This window comes from Talpa occidentalis, unplaced genomic scaffold (genome assembly GCF_014898055.3).
Source record: "Talpa occidentalis isolate TD23 unplaced genomic scaffold, MPIMG_talOcc4v2.1 talOcc4.7, whole genome shotgun sequence".
Taxonomy (NCBI): Eukaryota; Metazoa; Chordata; class Mammalia; order Eulipotyphla; family Talpidae; genus Talpa; species Talpa occidentalis.
The window spans coordinates 128,131,438-128,145,747 of NW_023605083.1; the positions used below are offsets into that span (position 1 = coordinate 128,131,438).

Genomic DNA, 14,310 nt, shown 5'->3' on the forward strand with positions numbered 1-14,310 from the left:
TCTGACCACCTACCTGACACAGTATATATTATTTAATTCATTTATTATCTGTCATCGTCCACCAGAATATAAGCTCCATGAGGGCAGGGATGTTGTCTACATTTTCTCCTATGCCTGGCAATGTACTGACAGAAAAGTATTCAAAGCAGTAGCTTTCTTCAGTCTAAATATAGAGACATAATCATTTTCCCTCTCATGTTTATTATTCAACTTTGCCTTTTTCTCTCCAGTTCAAAGGATTTCAGTCATATTGCATCTGTACTTTTTGTAAATTTTCTCAAATTTGGAGGGGATGCAGGACAAATAGGCATGACACATTAATTTCATGTTGAATTCTGAACTTAGTCCATTCATGCATATAAAAAGTAACTCCAGGGTTTGGAATCAGGTCTGAATGCAGTTGTTTTGTCTCAGATTTTTAAATCTAACACAGTTAAAACAATATCAAATAGTTACTATAGTAAATGAACCAAAAAAATTGGTGGTGAGGTAGAAAAAACTTACTATTAGGCATAGTAGAATATCAACTTCACTCAGGTTATAATTCAAGTCTTGAAATTTAGCTCGGTGCCTGTGGACTTTCTGCAAAGACAAAGAAAAAATGGCTAAAGAGAAACTTATCAACCTTATGATTTTCATTTAAATAATGCGGAATTTCACATATATATTGAATATTTGCCTCATTAAACTTGGTTCCCCCGTGCGTACTGTTGACCAGCAATTCCCTGCGAGGATGGGAAGGAGGGTGTCGAATTCAAGGCTGATTGTCTCAATGAGCAAGCAGGCAATCTGTGTCTGCTCCTCTCTTGCAGTTCTTTCTTTCTTTTAATTTTTTGGTTTCATGTTTACTGAAATTCTACTAAAGCATAGCAGAGAGAGGTGGCATGATCAAGAAAAATTCTAGGAATCAACAATATTTGTTCTAAATGTCCCTCCCAAGCTTTTCAGGGTCACTTTCCTATCCTCCTGGTGACCGTTCTCACCACAGTTAGTCCCATTATGTTATTCTTTCTTCACCAATCAATGCATTCAGAAAGTCACTCATTCCTCCTAAATAATGTGTGACAGGTCTAGGTTAATATATTTCACCTTGCAGGAAAGAAGTGCTTTAAACAAAGGAAAGGATTTCCCATAGAGAATTCCAGGTATTGTTCAGTCAATAGAAAATGATTTTTACAGATAGAGGGATGCCCTAGATCCCCCAAAACACAAACTATTTGGTAAACCCCCTCTACTTTCTTTAACGCCACTTCACCCAGGATGGCACAGCTGTCTGAGCTGTGCAGCTCCTCCCTGGGTATACTTTATTCCATTTGAGTCACATTGACTTCCTTAGTGCCTGGTCTATGCATTTCAATGCTTTTGCTTCTCTCCACAGATGCTTACCTCCTGCCCCATTAACTCACTAATTAATTCAAACTCATTCTTTACAACTCTGTTTAAACATTGCTTCTCTCAGAACTTTCTGTCTCTCCAGGGCACACAGGTCGTGCTTTGTCTTTTACACTTAGTGCTCTGCCCATCTTTGTAACCAAGCCCCTTGCACTGACTTGGGTGAGGTTGGTCTGTCTTTGTCAGCATTAAGCTCTGAGAAGAAGGGTTGTGCCACCTGTACATCAAGTATCTCTAATGTTACCAACACACAGTGCCTAAGGCAGAATAGTGCCTAATGTACGTTGTTGAATAAATGAATGGTATTGTACATGGCTGTATCCTTACAACAGATAATGAATACCCACTCAACTAGGCAACTTTTTTCAATCTGGCATTAATTTTGAATAGCATTTGAGGCTGCTTACATTTGACAAAGTGCATATGGCCAAGTTTTTTAACAACTTTATTGAGGTTGAATTTTCATGCAATAAAATTCATTCATTTAAGGGTACAGGAATTTTTTGTAAATATATAGTTGTGAGAGCATCACCTCAATTCAACTTAAGAACATTTCCATCACCCCAAAAAGGTACCTTATATGCATTTACTTTCATTCCCTATTCCCATCCCAGCAATCCCTCAAAACACTAACTTGTTTATTGTTTTTATAGATTTGGGCAAAACATTTTAAGAGTCTGCATTATCAAAATTAATAACACAATTGGTAACAGTTCTTACCTCTACAAAAACAGTTAGAAATCCAGCCAAGGTAGTTGGGGGGACTAACACCATGCTAGTAATTATGATAGCTGAGTTGAAGTGATTCATTATAATGATGTCAAAGGCAGTGGTCATGATCTACAAAGCAAGTTGAAACATGATGCATGTCAGATATACTCAGCCATGCAGGGGTCCCTACTGCCATGTAATCAGAATTTTCCCATATACAGACACACCCATGGACATCACAATTCCCCTTACAGAGGGAGAAGGAACGGGGGATCTTTTGTTAATGAGAATACACATGATTATTAGGTCCTCAACAGAAAATTTTAGATAAAATATCTGGGGAGAAGGTGAAAGCTAAATTAACCAAATAAACTCCCTGACAGTGCAATCTATACAACAGGATGAAGAATGAAATTACTTTTTTATAGCTAAGGGGAAGGATATTTTTAACGTAGAAAAATGAATACATGAAAAGTTATACGGAAAAACTATACATTTATAAAATCTGCACTGCTTTTCACATAGACTGAAGCTTTGTTGCCTTCTCTGCTTCATTTCTTCCGCATTCTAAACAAATGATTGTTTTAAGATTGTGCATTTTGATTGCTATGAACTTATTTTCTTTTAGAATATTGATAAACTGGGGGGAAGAGAGATAAAGGTAAGTTTTTATTTTTCTTTAAGGATCATCTTATCAGTGACAAGTATATGTTGGTACTTTGCTGGATCTTATTGATGTGCCAATTATAGTAAAAGTAATAAGAATCAATACTACTAAATTTACTGAAAATTACACAATGCCAGACATTTAGAATTTCACCTGCATTGTTTAGTTTAATCATCACAACAACTCTATAATGTGGTTATTCTTAGTATCGTTCCCTTTTTATATGGGGAATCAAGGGTCCAGAGGCATTCAATAATATCCTCAAGGCCACAGAGTCAGTGAGTGACAAAATTCTGAGTGTGTGTGTTTCCTAAATCTCTATGTCAGATAACTATACTATGGTGAGGGATTGTCTTCTAAAGGTATGTTGCATTAATAATAAATAAATTTATAATTTGGGGGGAATATGTAATCTACATACGAAGACAATTGAAAAGAGAACCAAAGAATTTATAATCAAATATTCATTAAGAGCACAAGTGTTTCAGCAAATCCAAAGCACTTCTTTCATTTACACTCCCAACAATCTGCTTATGGCATGATACCCATGTTACATGTTTCTCTTCTTTTGATTTCTGTGACCTCACACTGTTGGGTAAGAGCATGTGGTGTGATTCTACCATCCAAGCAGAGTGCTCCCTCATCTCAGAGAAAGCCAAATCAACACAAACCTCATGGGTAGTGACTGGTCAGGGAAATCACAGATTCATTTCTCACTTGTAACATAGCAACAATGCATCCATCCCAGTCTAGAATAATTTCTGCTTAAGAAAAGCTAACGTAAAGATTGGGAAAAGATACAAAGAAAAAAGAACATGACTTCAGGCTGCTGCTGATTACTTAGGACTGAAGAACAATAAATTTAAAGAATGTCTATGAGGACACTCACTAGGATATCTTAAAACTTCCCTCAGAGTGGTACTAACAGACTATTAACAGCTGTCCTGGCGATAACCCTGATGGCTTGAACATCAGCTCCAAAACAAACCTTAGTTAGAGTCGAAACTAACGGAAAGCACAGTGTGAACATGATTTCTTTTTCTGTCTTTGCTGGGTATACATGAGAATGCTGATTGAAAAGAAATCAGCTGAGTATAGATTCTCTTCTGTTGACCTCTACAGCTTACTCCACACCTGGGTTTACACTGGGAAAAGGAAGGAAGTTTGCTGACAGTACAAAAAAAGTCCTCAAGCAAACTATGAATGGAAAGGTTTTCTCAGCAGATGGCCTTTGGATTCCTCTCACGCCAAGAATTGGGACCTGGGCTTCCAACACAGACATTCAAGCACCAGCTGGGAATTTAAGATAAGACACCTGACGTGCTTGGACTAGGATCTCTGGGATGGGATCCCAGAGTCTTGATATACATTTCCAAGAAAGTGTTTGGTAATCTCAGACTCCCCGTAATCTTGATTTTCATTCATCTTTACTAATAAGTTCTCGAGCACACATATAAAACCATCTGATCTCGAAACTATTAGCATCTGAGGTTAACAGAGACCTTTTTAAAGACTATAGAAATGGATTATACTGTCAAATGTTGTAAAGTCAAGTCTTTGTTCTAATGTGGCCAGGAAACACTGTACTCTGGAGTATCCATGAACTGAATAGTAGCATTTTGGACTTGAGGTTGTCTGTTAGATTCTTCATAATTTCTGGTGAAATTTCGCTATATGAATTCTTCAGGAACATCATTGGCTTGGTAACATGCTCAACTTCCCCCTCCTTTCTACAGTACAATTTAAGGTATTGATTTTCCCCTTGTTTAAGGTGACTATATTTAATGTTACATTGAAAGCTAAAATATAATAGACATTATTTATGTTTGTACAGGTACTTACCAAATAGAGACAAAATGACCAAAAACCACTACTTTTTTTCCTCTTGCGAAAAATAAATGATATCACGTATGTCATGAAGACCAAAGATGCTGCATAACCAAATATAGCCACTACCTGAAAATAATACAGAAAATATCAACATCAAAATAGGAAATGTCAACTGAGGGAAAAGTTAATTACAAATATTTTTAAATGTCTTATTGCACATGTACTTTGCATAGTTTCTAAGTTTTTGTAATACAATAAAATTGAAAATATTTAATCATCAAAAATATTAATGTTAACAATTATTATGAATTACATCCTAAGATATTGTCATGTAATGTGCTACTTACCAAAGCAAACACTGTTTGACTTGTCAGAGGAACATGTATTATGCCTAACACATATAAAAATAAATACAATAAAAGGAGAATAAAAGTGTAGAGGTGAACATCCACCAGTGCCTGCCCACACCAGTAAGCAGAAGGATAGAGGCCCGAAGTCCACAGCTGGGATTTAACTCTCCTCTGATGAAAGAAGACAGAATAGACATATATATTCAATTGAAATTCAAATCCAAAACAAACACATGGAAATGTTTATAAAATCCAAATATAACTTTCTAATAGTCTTTAACTTTCTAATAATTTTATTTTCTTAAATAATTTTAATTATGTGTATATTGTTTAGGAACCCGAGTTCTAAACGGCCAATTCCATCATGCTCATCATTCAGAAAATGGAATGAATGTTGTTTTATTTGATAGGTATGATTCACAACCACTTGAACTCATGAGTGATGAATAGGAAAAGTGGGCTACATAATGGTCAAGGCATTCCCCTGCTTCATGTCATTTTGTGACCTGAAGGACAATAGGTTCTCCACTAGACAAATACTCTCTGGGAGAGTAACTGACTCCGAATGGTGCAGGATGGTTTATCTTGATCTGATTTAACTGGTTTGCTTGGATAAGGGGCATAACCAGCATGAATATTAAAAAAAAAAAACCAAAAAAACCCAAAAACCTGTTTTCTCCACAGTAGAAAAGTGGTCCAAGTCTTACATTTGGTCTCAATTTCAACATCAATGATTTCCTCTTTGTGGTTAGGAAATAACATAGTTGGAAGTTTTATTGTATTTCCTTTTGGAGGTTTAAATTGAATCTCTGCAGAATTATTACACTTTTCCTGTAACTCTGATGTAAAAAATATTTTGTATTTTTAGAAGTGAATTTTCTGACTTTATAGAAATAATGCTTAATTACATTATCTAAAACAAACCTATATTATGCTTTTCTCATAGAAGATTCTGAACATATACCACTCAAGATACAATTGCTGAGTTTCCTAAAGTTTCTTTTTTTTTTTAAAGATTTATTTATTTATGCATACAAAAGCTGGGGTACAGGCCAGAGGTGTGGGGGGTGATAGGATTCACCAGAGACAGAGCGGGGCACAGAACAGGCAAATTGACTGAACTACACTGCTGAGGGGAGCAGCGGGCTAGTCAGGAGAGGTCTGCTGCACCATGTGGTTAGCTCCCTGGCTGGGGATTGAACTAGTGCTGCAGTGGCTGTGGATAGTTTCATAGGTTGCATCTTAACCCCTTGTACCACCAGGGAGGCCCCCCTAAAGTTTATTTTCTCCCCCCAACCCTTTTCTTACTTTGTAATCGCTGACACTGCTCATTGCAATGTAAGGAGAAATACTGCATACAATGGAAAATATGAAAACGGAGGCCTCTGGCAGCCCACTCCAGGATATTACATAATTCTGCAAATACAAAGGTACTTCAGTGACTATTTTAAAAAAGGAAACAAAATTATTCATCATTAAAAGTGTACATCTAGTTTATCAATATGGAAGTATGAAGAAGGGAAGGGGAAATAGCTTTGGATCATTGAATGAGGCTTCAACTCTTAGACAAAAAGAGAAATAAAAAAATAACTCTGTTGAAGAGAATTGAAATCAGGGTCTCACAGATGTCTGCACACACATGTTCAAGCAGGACTCGTCACAACCACCAAGAGGTGGAAGCAACCCTAATGTCCATGGCAGATAAATGGATGCACAAAATGTGGTATGTGCATACAATTGAAATATTATCCAGCTTTTAAAAGGAAGGAAATTCAGTTACAATAAAGTTGAATCTTGAGGACATTATTCTTTTTTTTCTTTTTGTAGTCTATTTATTATTATTATTTTTTAAATTTTATATATTTTTTACATCATTTTTCATTTTTTTGCACAATGTATGCATTTTCATCTTGGTTATAGTCCCCATACAATTCCCACCCCCCTTGTTTTGATCTTACTCCCTCCTGTCCCCCTCCCCCATAGTGTGTCTCTGGTTTATAGTTGCTTGTTGATTTTGATTTTTACTTTATTATAATTAGTCTTTTTCCTGGTGCCTTATTTAGGTTTTCTAAATTCTGCTATGAGTGAGACCATCTGGTATTTTTCTTTTTCTTTCTGGCTTATTTTGCTGAGCATGATCCCTTCCAGTCCTCCATGTTGCTGTAAATGGCATGAGTTTATCTTTTTTGATGGCTGAGTAATATTCCACTGTGTATCTGTACCACATCTTCTGAGAACATTATTCTAAAGTAAGTAAGCAGTCACAGAAAGATAAATACTGTTTGACTTGACTTATAGGAAGTGTTGAGACTAGTCAAATTCCCAGGAACAGAAAGGAGAAAGGTGACTGCCAATTACTGGGGGGTGGGCAGATGTGGTCTCTGATGGGTATAGATGGGCAGTTCTGCAAGAGGAGAAAGTTCTGGGGATCTGCTTCACAGGAATGGAAACATACTTTTTTTAAAAGATTTATTTATTTATACATACAAGAACTGGGGTGTAGACCAGGGGTGCAGGGATGAAAGGAGTCACCAGAGACAGAGTGGGGAGCAAAACAGGCAGATCTACTGAAATACACTGCTGAGGGGAGCAGCGGGTGAGGCAGGAGAGGTCTGCTGCACCATGTGGGTCAGCTCCCTGGTCGGAAATCGAAATCATGCTGCATGGCTGGGGATCGCTTGATAGTGCTAAGATTTTAACCCCTGCTCCACCAGGGTGGACTTAACACTATTGAACTGCACTTAAAAGTGATTGAAATGATAGATTGCATGTGTTTTTATTACCACAATACAGAAAATAACAACTCTGAAATTATGATCCTAGGGAAACAGATTACCCAGGTCTGCTTACAATGCTAGAGCTGGAGAGTGCAGACCTGGGCAGCTGCGTGGGTGTGCTCTCCTATGCATAGACCCAAGAAGGAAACTTGTGCCACCAGGCTCATCTTCAACAACATGGACTTTGAGCAGTTACCTCCAGTTCATTGTCCCCTGGGCCTGAGCTCTGGCAGGTCCAGGGCTGCCTTCTAGGTAGAATTACAGGGGAGCAGTTGGACTAGCCTGTTTCAAAATAATTCTATAGTTCTCCAATTTTATTTAAGGTTTTGGAGTCTATACCACAAGTGCCAATTTTTCACCAGCTTCATAAGAATGGTTGAGAGGGGAAAGATGGGGACCATAGGGAGGTACTAAGAGTGTGGCCATGGGGCTTTGGTCCATTTGTATGCTGAACAAACAGGTGAGGACAAGAGGAAACTAAAGGACCAAGTGGGGGTAATATCCATTTTTTTCTCCTGCTAACTGGTTCTACTTTCTGGGTAGTTCTCTCTCAGGAGTGTTCCACCAACTGCTCTTCCTTGTACCCCCAGCACCAGCAATGCAGAAAGGCTCCAACTGAATGGACCTCTCTGTCACAAAATAGGCTTCCCTTTTTGATGGCCCCTTTTCTAATTCCGTTAATTGCACTTCTGCCCTCCTGGTTTGAAACGCTTGGAGTCAGCTTTGAGAGATCCTTCTTGGGTTTCCCACAGTATCTAACCAAAAGCTCATAATCACCTTTAATACTTAAAATAGAGAGACACTAATCATGCAATGATTGGTGGAAAGAACAGGGACGCAAGAAACCACTGTCACTTCTGGACAGGAGGAACAAAAGGAGGGGGTGTGACTGGGGCCTGTTGTGCCAAGCCCCCCTGCTCTCCAGGCCCTCTCACTGCTTCCAGCAGCCTAAACCCAGGCTGTAGCCCACTGGCGGAGAAGCCTGGAGAGACAGCATGTGTGTGTCAGGGGCCTCTGCAGCATAGAGCAACTATGAATGGACAAAGGAAGTAATCAGAAACATAGCCCAAGAACTGGCAGATTCTCCTTCATATTAGCCAATCTATTACCACTTAGTCAATGGTGAGTCCACTAACAAGTTATATTAGGTTTGTAAGAATCTAAAGCCAGGTTACAAGTGTTCCTGATTTCTAATTCAGTGCTTTTGTCTGTTCTCTCTCACACTCTCTCTCTCTCTCTCTCTCTCTCTCTCTCTCTCCAATACACTTCTGTAATCAAGTATGAAAAACTTTTCAGAGAACTCCCTTAGGAGACTATGACACAATATGACAGAAATCTGCCATGAGAATTCTCTAATAGTAACTTAAAAAAAATCATACTTTGCTAGAGGAAATCCGCTTAAAATGTGAGGACAAAATAATAATTTTTAGAATGAATCAATTTAAATACTCAAAAGCTAAGAAGGAAATAAACATGTTTCTTGTCAAATTCCTAATCTTGTGCTGCGCAGCACAAGAACATCTCATACTCACAATAGGAAATGAGCTTCTCTGGGTCTGAATAGACTGTGTGTGGTTCAACATTCCAAGCAGCCCGTTGCTGATGACGTTCATCAGGATGGGAAAGCAATGCAGCCTCCTGGTATTGCACACAACTGAAAATCGATAATCCTTCAAGCAAAGCGAAGACAAGCAAAGTGAATAATATTAATTCTAAACCTTTATTTATTATTTTTTTTAAAGATTTATTGAAGTGCAGGAGGGTGAGAAAACTCACCAGAGCGGGGAACAGAACAGGCAGACTGATGAAATACACTGCTGAGGGGAGCAGCGGGGGTGGCAGGAGAGGTCTGCGTGCCATGTGGGACCCTCACCGGCGGCTGGGGATCGAACCAGTGCTGCAGAGGCTGCTGGCAGCTTCGCAACCCAGTGCTCAACCGCTGCACCACCGGGGAGGCCCTAATTCTAAACCTTTAAAGAATGAAGCTTTTCCTGCAAATCAAAACTACCATGAGATACCATCTTACACCAGTGAGAATGGCACATATTAAAAAAACTAGCAACAACAAATGTTGGCGAGGGTGTGGAGAAAAAGGAACTCTTCTGCACTGTTGGTGGGAGTGCAAACTGGTCCAACCACTGTGGAAAGCTGTGTGGAGATTTCTGGACATACTAAACATAGAGCTTCCATATGACCCAGCAATTCCACTCCTAGGTATTTACCCAAAGGACACAGAAACATCAATTCCAAAGAACACCTGCACCCCTATGTTTATAGCAGCACTGTTTACAATAGCTAAGCTTTGGAAACAACCCAAATGCCCAAAAATAGATGACTGGATCAAGAAGATGTGGTACATATATACCATGGAATATTACTCAGCATTCAAAAAAGATAAACACATGCAATTTGCTGCAACATGGATGGCGCTGGAAGGGATCATGCTCAGCGAAATAAGCCAAAAAGAAAAAGAAAAATACCGGATGGTCTCACTCATAGCAGGAATCTAGAAAACTTAAATAAGGGACCAGGAAAATGAAAAACTATAAGAAAGTGAAAATCAAAATCAACAAAAAACTATGAACCAGAGACACTTTTAGGGGGGCGGGGGCGGGAGGGGAGGGATTGGGGTCAGAATGGGGGGCGGCAATTGTATGGGAATATAACAATAAAATTTATAAAAAAAAAAAAAAATAAACTGTGATCAGAAAAGAAAAAAAAAAAATAAAGATGTTCTTGTTGATTAACTGCAAAAAAAAAAAAAAAAAAAAAAAAAAAAGAATGAAGCTTTTCCACGGGAGATTCTAACTGCCACTTCCTGGCTGTGTGGCTATTGTCAGGTGAATGGACCTCTCTGAGCTAGTCCTGTGGCTCTTGGAGGGCATGGAGTAGGCAACGTGGGCTTTCATTAGCACGAATAACTTTAGCTCACATCAGCCCCATTTCACTAGTGAGGACATTTCGGCTGAAGGAATTTAACAGTGGCTCTGACAAAGAGACTTTCAGATTCTGGAGACCAAACAAAAGAACCCTAATTTCGGGGATAGGAAATAAGCCTGGGGTTCATAAATATCCATGGTGACCCTGGCTGTGAACCATTTGCATACTATTTATGACAGTTATGTTCTTTATGTGTATGAAAATGTTCATCTATTTATCAGGAGGTTTGGTACTGTTTAAATATTTTCAATAGTTCACATAATAAATATGTTGGATAAACAGCAAGTAAAGCAGGTTCCTACAGCTGGCACAAAGGTTGCATGTTGTTCTAGTGTACTTCATTCAGGTAGAGCTGACTCCAAAGGTATATGTTAAGAGACTTTTGATTTTATTTCCATTATCAAATCCATTCCATTTGTTTTTATTTCCATTATCATGAGAAATACAAAAGTAGTTTTATTTAATTTGGCTCCCTGTTTTTCATTGGAATTTAAAATCGAGTTTTACTTGCAATTAGGCTGCATTTTTAATAATCTTGTTCCTGGAAGAAGCTCTGTTGCTTATTCCCTTTTAACCAGATTGAAACATGTTGAAATTGTAGATGGAAAACATTGTTCTCTCTGTTTCCATTGGGCTGCTATACTGTCTTATGTTTCCTCAAAATATAAAATTATTTTGGGGGATATGGGGTAAGATTCTTTAAATTCATCATTATGTTGATTGGTAATGACAAAGTCAAAGGCTTCTGAATAATATTACATTTAACTAATTTTAAACAAATGTAGAAATCATCTCATTCAAAAATCTGGACAGAAAATGTTTCATAAAAATATATTTGAACTTCACAGCTTAATTATTCACTAATGACGCAAAATGTTTTCGAGTCAAGTTGCTGTATATTAACTGGGTTCAAGCTTGCCATTTTTAAAAGTTAAAATGTAGCATTTCATTAACATTTTTTTCAAAGAAAGCAAAAACAAGAGGTCAGAGACCAGCACACCTTGGGTTTCCCAGCCACAATAATGGCACCGTTGTATGACAAGTCATCCGTGCCGTTTCGGTTTTCAAAGTCATCTACTTCCAAAAGTAAGTGTTGATGCTTCAGCGACTGTATGAAATCTTCAATATTTGATTCTAGTAAGAAATCAGTAACAGAAGTACATATAAATGCAACAGCATAGGTGTCAAATTTTTTAAAGAAACCACATACAAATTGAATGTCACTGTTCATAAAAGATCATGTGAGGCATGATGATAATATTGGCCCCTGAAACAAGTTACCCCTCCAAATTCTACTAATTAAATCATACACTGGTCAGGCTCATGGACTGGCTAACTACCCCTGGGACAAGGTGACCACAGCTCCTCCCCAGGTCCCACAGACACCACCAGCAGCTATAGTTGTTCCCGGAGACAAACAAGTCCCTACAGTTATTTTCCAGGAAATTTTATCCGGGGAAGGGCCTAAAGTAACCCTAGACAAAGTGCACATTTTTTTCTTTATAATCTGCTCTATTTCCCCAGAGGTGCTACTTAACAGTAGAAACGATGTCTTGAATATTGTCTTTCTATTCACCTGTGTTATTGATGATCAGCAGGCTGCTCCGAGGATCTTGGGGAAGTTGTCCAGGAGAGAGAAAATACAGTTCAGGTTTAAATTCCCAGTTACTTTTCTGGTCAATCAGTGTAGCTTCAAGCACACTTTCCATAATGAAAGGGAACACTGCAATTCCAAAGACCAACAACCTACCAGGATAGAACGATGACTATGTGAGTCTACAGCTGCTGTATTTCTTTAGTCAAACATTGTGTAAATATTGTTGGATGCCAATTCTGCTCGATGCCAACCACCATCACAGGTGCTAACATCCTGAAAGCCATACTTTAGCATGCTGCAGAGCACCAAAAGGTTTTGCTCCATAAACACCAGCCTATCAAGCCACCGAAACGAAGTAGACATTAGCGTAAGGCTGATGGAGGGCTGACATACAGGGATTCCCACTGGCAGCAAAATCAAATGCTCATTTTTCCCACCCTCAGGCAGGAATGTTGGGTACTGTATTCTAGTTTAAAATTCTCTTTCAGTTTTTCCCGTTTTTGAAACTCATTACGTAACAAAGCCACAGTGCTCGGATACTCACAGAGTCAAAAGCTCTTTTGTTCCACGTTTTAACTTCAAGAAACGGAGCCAAGCTACTGCACAGACCTGCATTCTCCACAAACCCATGTCCGTTACAGGCTTCTGCATTTCAGGGAGAGCAGAACGAACTGACTGTGTTTTGTGCAGGTTTTCTGTGTCTTTTATCATTTCTGCTTGTTCAAAATCTGCATGTACACATATATCAGTAATGCCATTCATCAGTTTTCTCTTTTTCAGTGATATGAAAAATTGCTTTAGAATATTTGTGGTTATGAAACAAACAATATAAGAAACAAATTATGTTTATGACATCCAGATTCAATAAACACAGAGATAAGACAGGCTGAATTCATACCAAAAGGAAAATTCATTAATTCACTATGGCCAGTTTTTCAAAAGGTAGAGAAGGTTCCATATGTAACAAGATTCTGAGGAAGTCCAAGCCATATTCTCCATAGAAATAGCCAAGCATTGATGCCTAAATGTCTGCTTGTGAGCTATCAATAATTTAGTAGGTGGAGGATTACCAGCTCTGAAAGGTCCAGAGCTATCTCTGATTCTCACATGGGGACTTAAAGTAATGATCTGGAGAAAATCACTCAGCTGCTGTTAGTGTCACATGTCAAACAGCACCAATGACACTGGGTGGAAAGGCTGGTTACTGTAGGAAGGTAGTACAATATAGCCACACATTGATCAAGGTGTTAAGCATAAGGACCCCATAAATTACAACTCTTCTCCTCATTGCCCATTAAAATACACAAGAGATGTTCCCACGATTTCCCCCATTAACACCTTAGTAGAATTTTTATATTAACAAGCTAAGAAATCTCTGCTCAGGTTTCATGACCAGGATTGAGAGCCTTTCACATTCATTCTCAAAGGATTCAGAGTAACAGAGAATATCTGGGGATAAGAGAAAATGCTAAAATTGAAGGCAACAGCTTCCAGAGAGCAATCTGGTATTTCCCAAGATGGAATCTATGTTCAGTCCTGGTAATGATGTTAGGAAACAATGGCAGCCCTTCCCTGACAGCAGAGTCAAATTTGGAATTTGTCACATTCTTTGGGGTGAATCATATAAAAACCATTATAAATAATACATAACTATAAAGCAAATTGATTCATGGTTGTTTGGAAATAGATGTTCTGTGAATTCTACAAATGGCCTGACCTTGTCTGATAGCTGATGTTCCTTCCAGTTTCACGAAGACTTCACTCAGAGTTGACATGGAAATGTCGTAACTCATCACTCCCTGGCTGGAACACTTATCCAGGTCAGAGAAAAGGTCTGGGGCAGCAGAGACATTTGATATACACATCAGTAACTCAATCTAGCAGATTAATACTTATTTAAAAGATGATGCAAAGGAGCCTCCCTGGTGGCCTAGGGGTTAAGTCTCAGCTTAAAATGTACAAACATGTCAAAACAAATATTTCCAATGTAGAACATTAATTTCTCCTTCTCCATCCTATCCAGCTGCCTCTTCTATTGTTTCACAA

The 14,310-nt window shown here is 38.4% G+C and overlaps 1 protein-coding gene across 4 annotated transcripts in view; it reads right to left on the reverse strand.

The window, feature by feature from the left end:
- LOC119231781 (ATP-binding cassette sub-family A member 6-like) overlaps nt 1–14,310 on the reverse strand; it is a 50,436-nt gene that overhangs the window by 11,376 nt on the left and 24,750 nt on the right. For all 4 annotated transcript variants that reach the window (XM_054689148.1, XM_037493548.2, XM_054689149.1 and 1 more), the window contains 10 exons: nt 13,982–14,098; nt 12,809–12,992; nt 12,244–12,413; nt 11,668–11,801; nt 9,260–9,397; nt 6,259–6,366; nt 4,948–5,121; nt 4,613–4,726; nt 2,113–2,232; nt 505–582 (listed from right to left, as the gene is read on the reverse strand). In XM_054689148.1, coding sequence (XP_054545123.1) covers nt 505–582; nt 2,113–2,232; nt 4,613–4,726; nt 4,948–5,121; nt 6,259–6,366; nt 9,260–9,397; nt 11,668–11,801; nt 12,244–12,413; nt 12,809–12,992; nt 13,982–14,098 — 1,337 coding nt within the window. The remainder of the gene's footprint in view (nt 1–504; nt 583–2,112; nt 2,233–4,612; nt 4,727–4,947; nt 5,122–6,258; nt 6,367–9,259; nt 9,398–11,667; nt 11,802–12,243; nt 12,414–12,808; nt 12,993–13,981; nt 14,099–14,310) is intronic.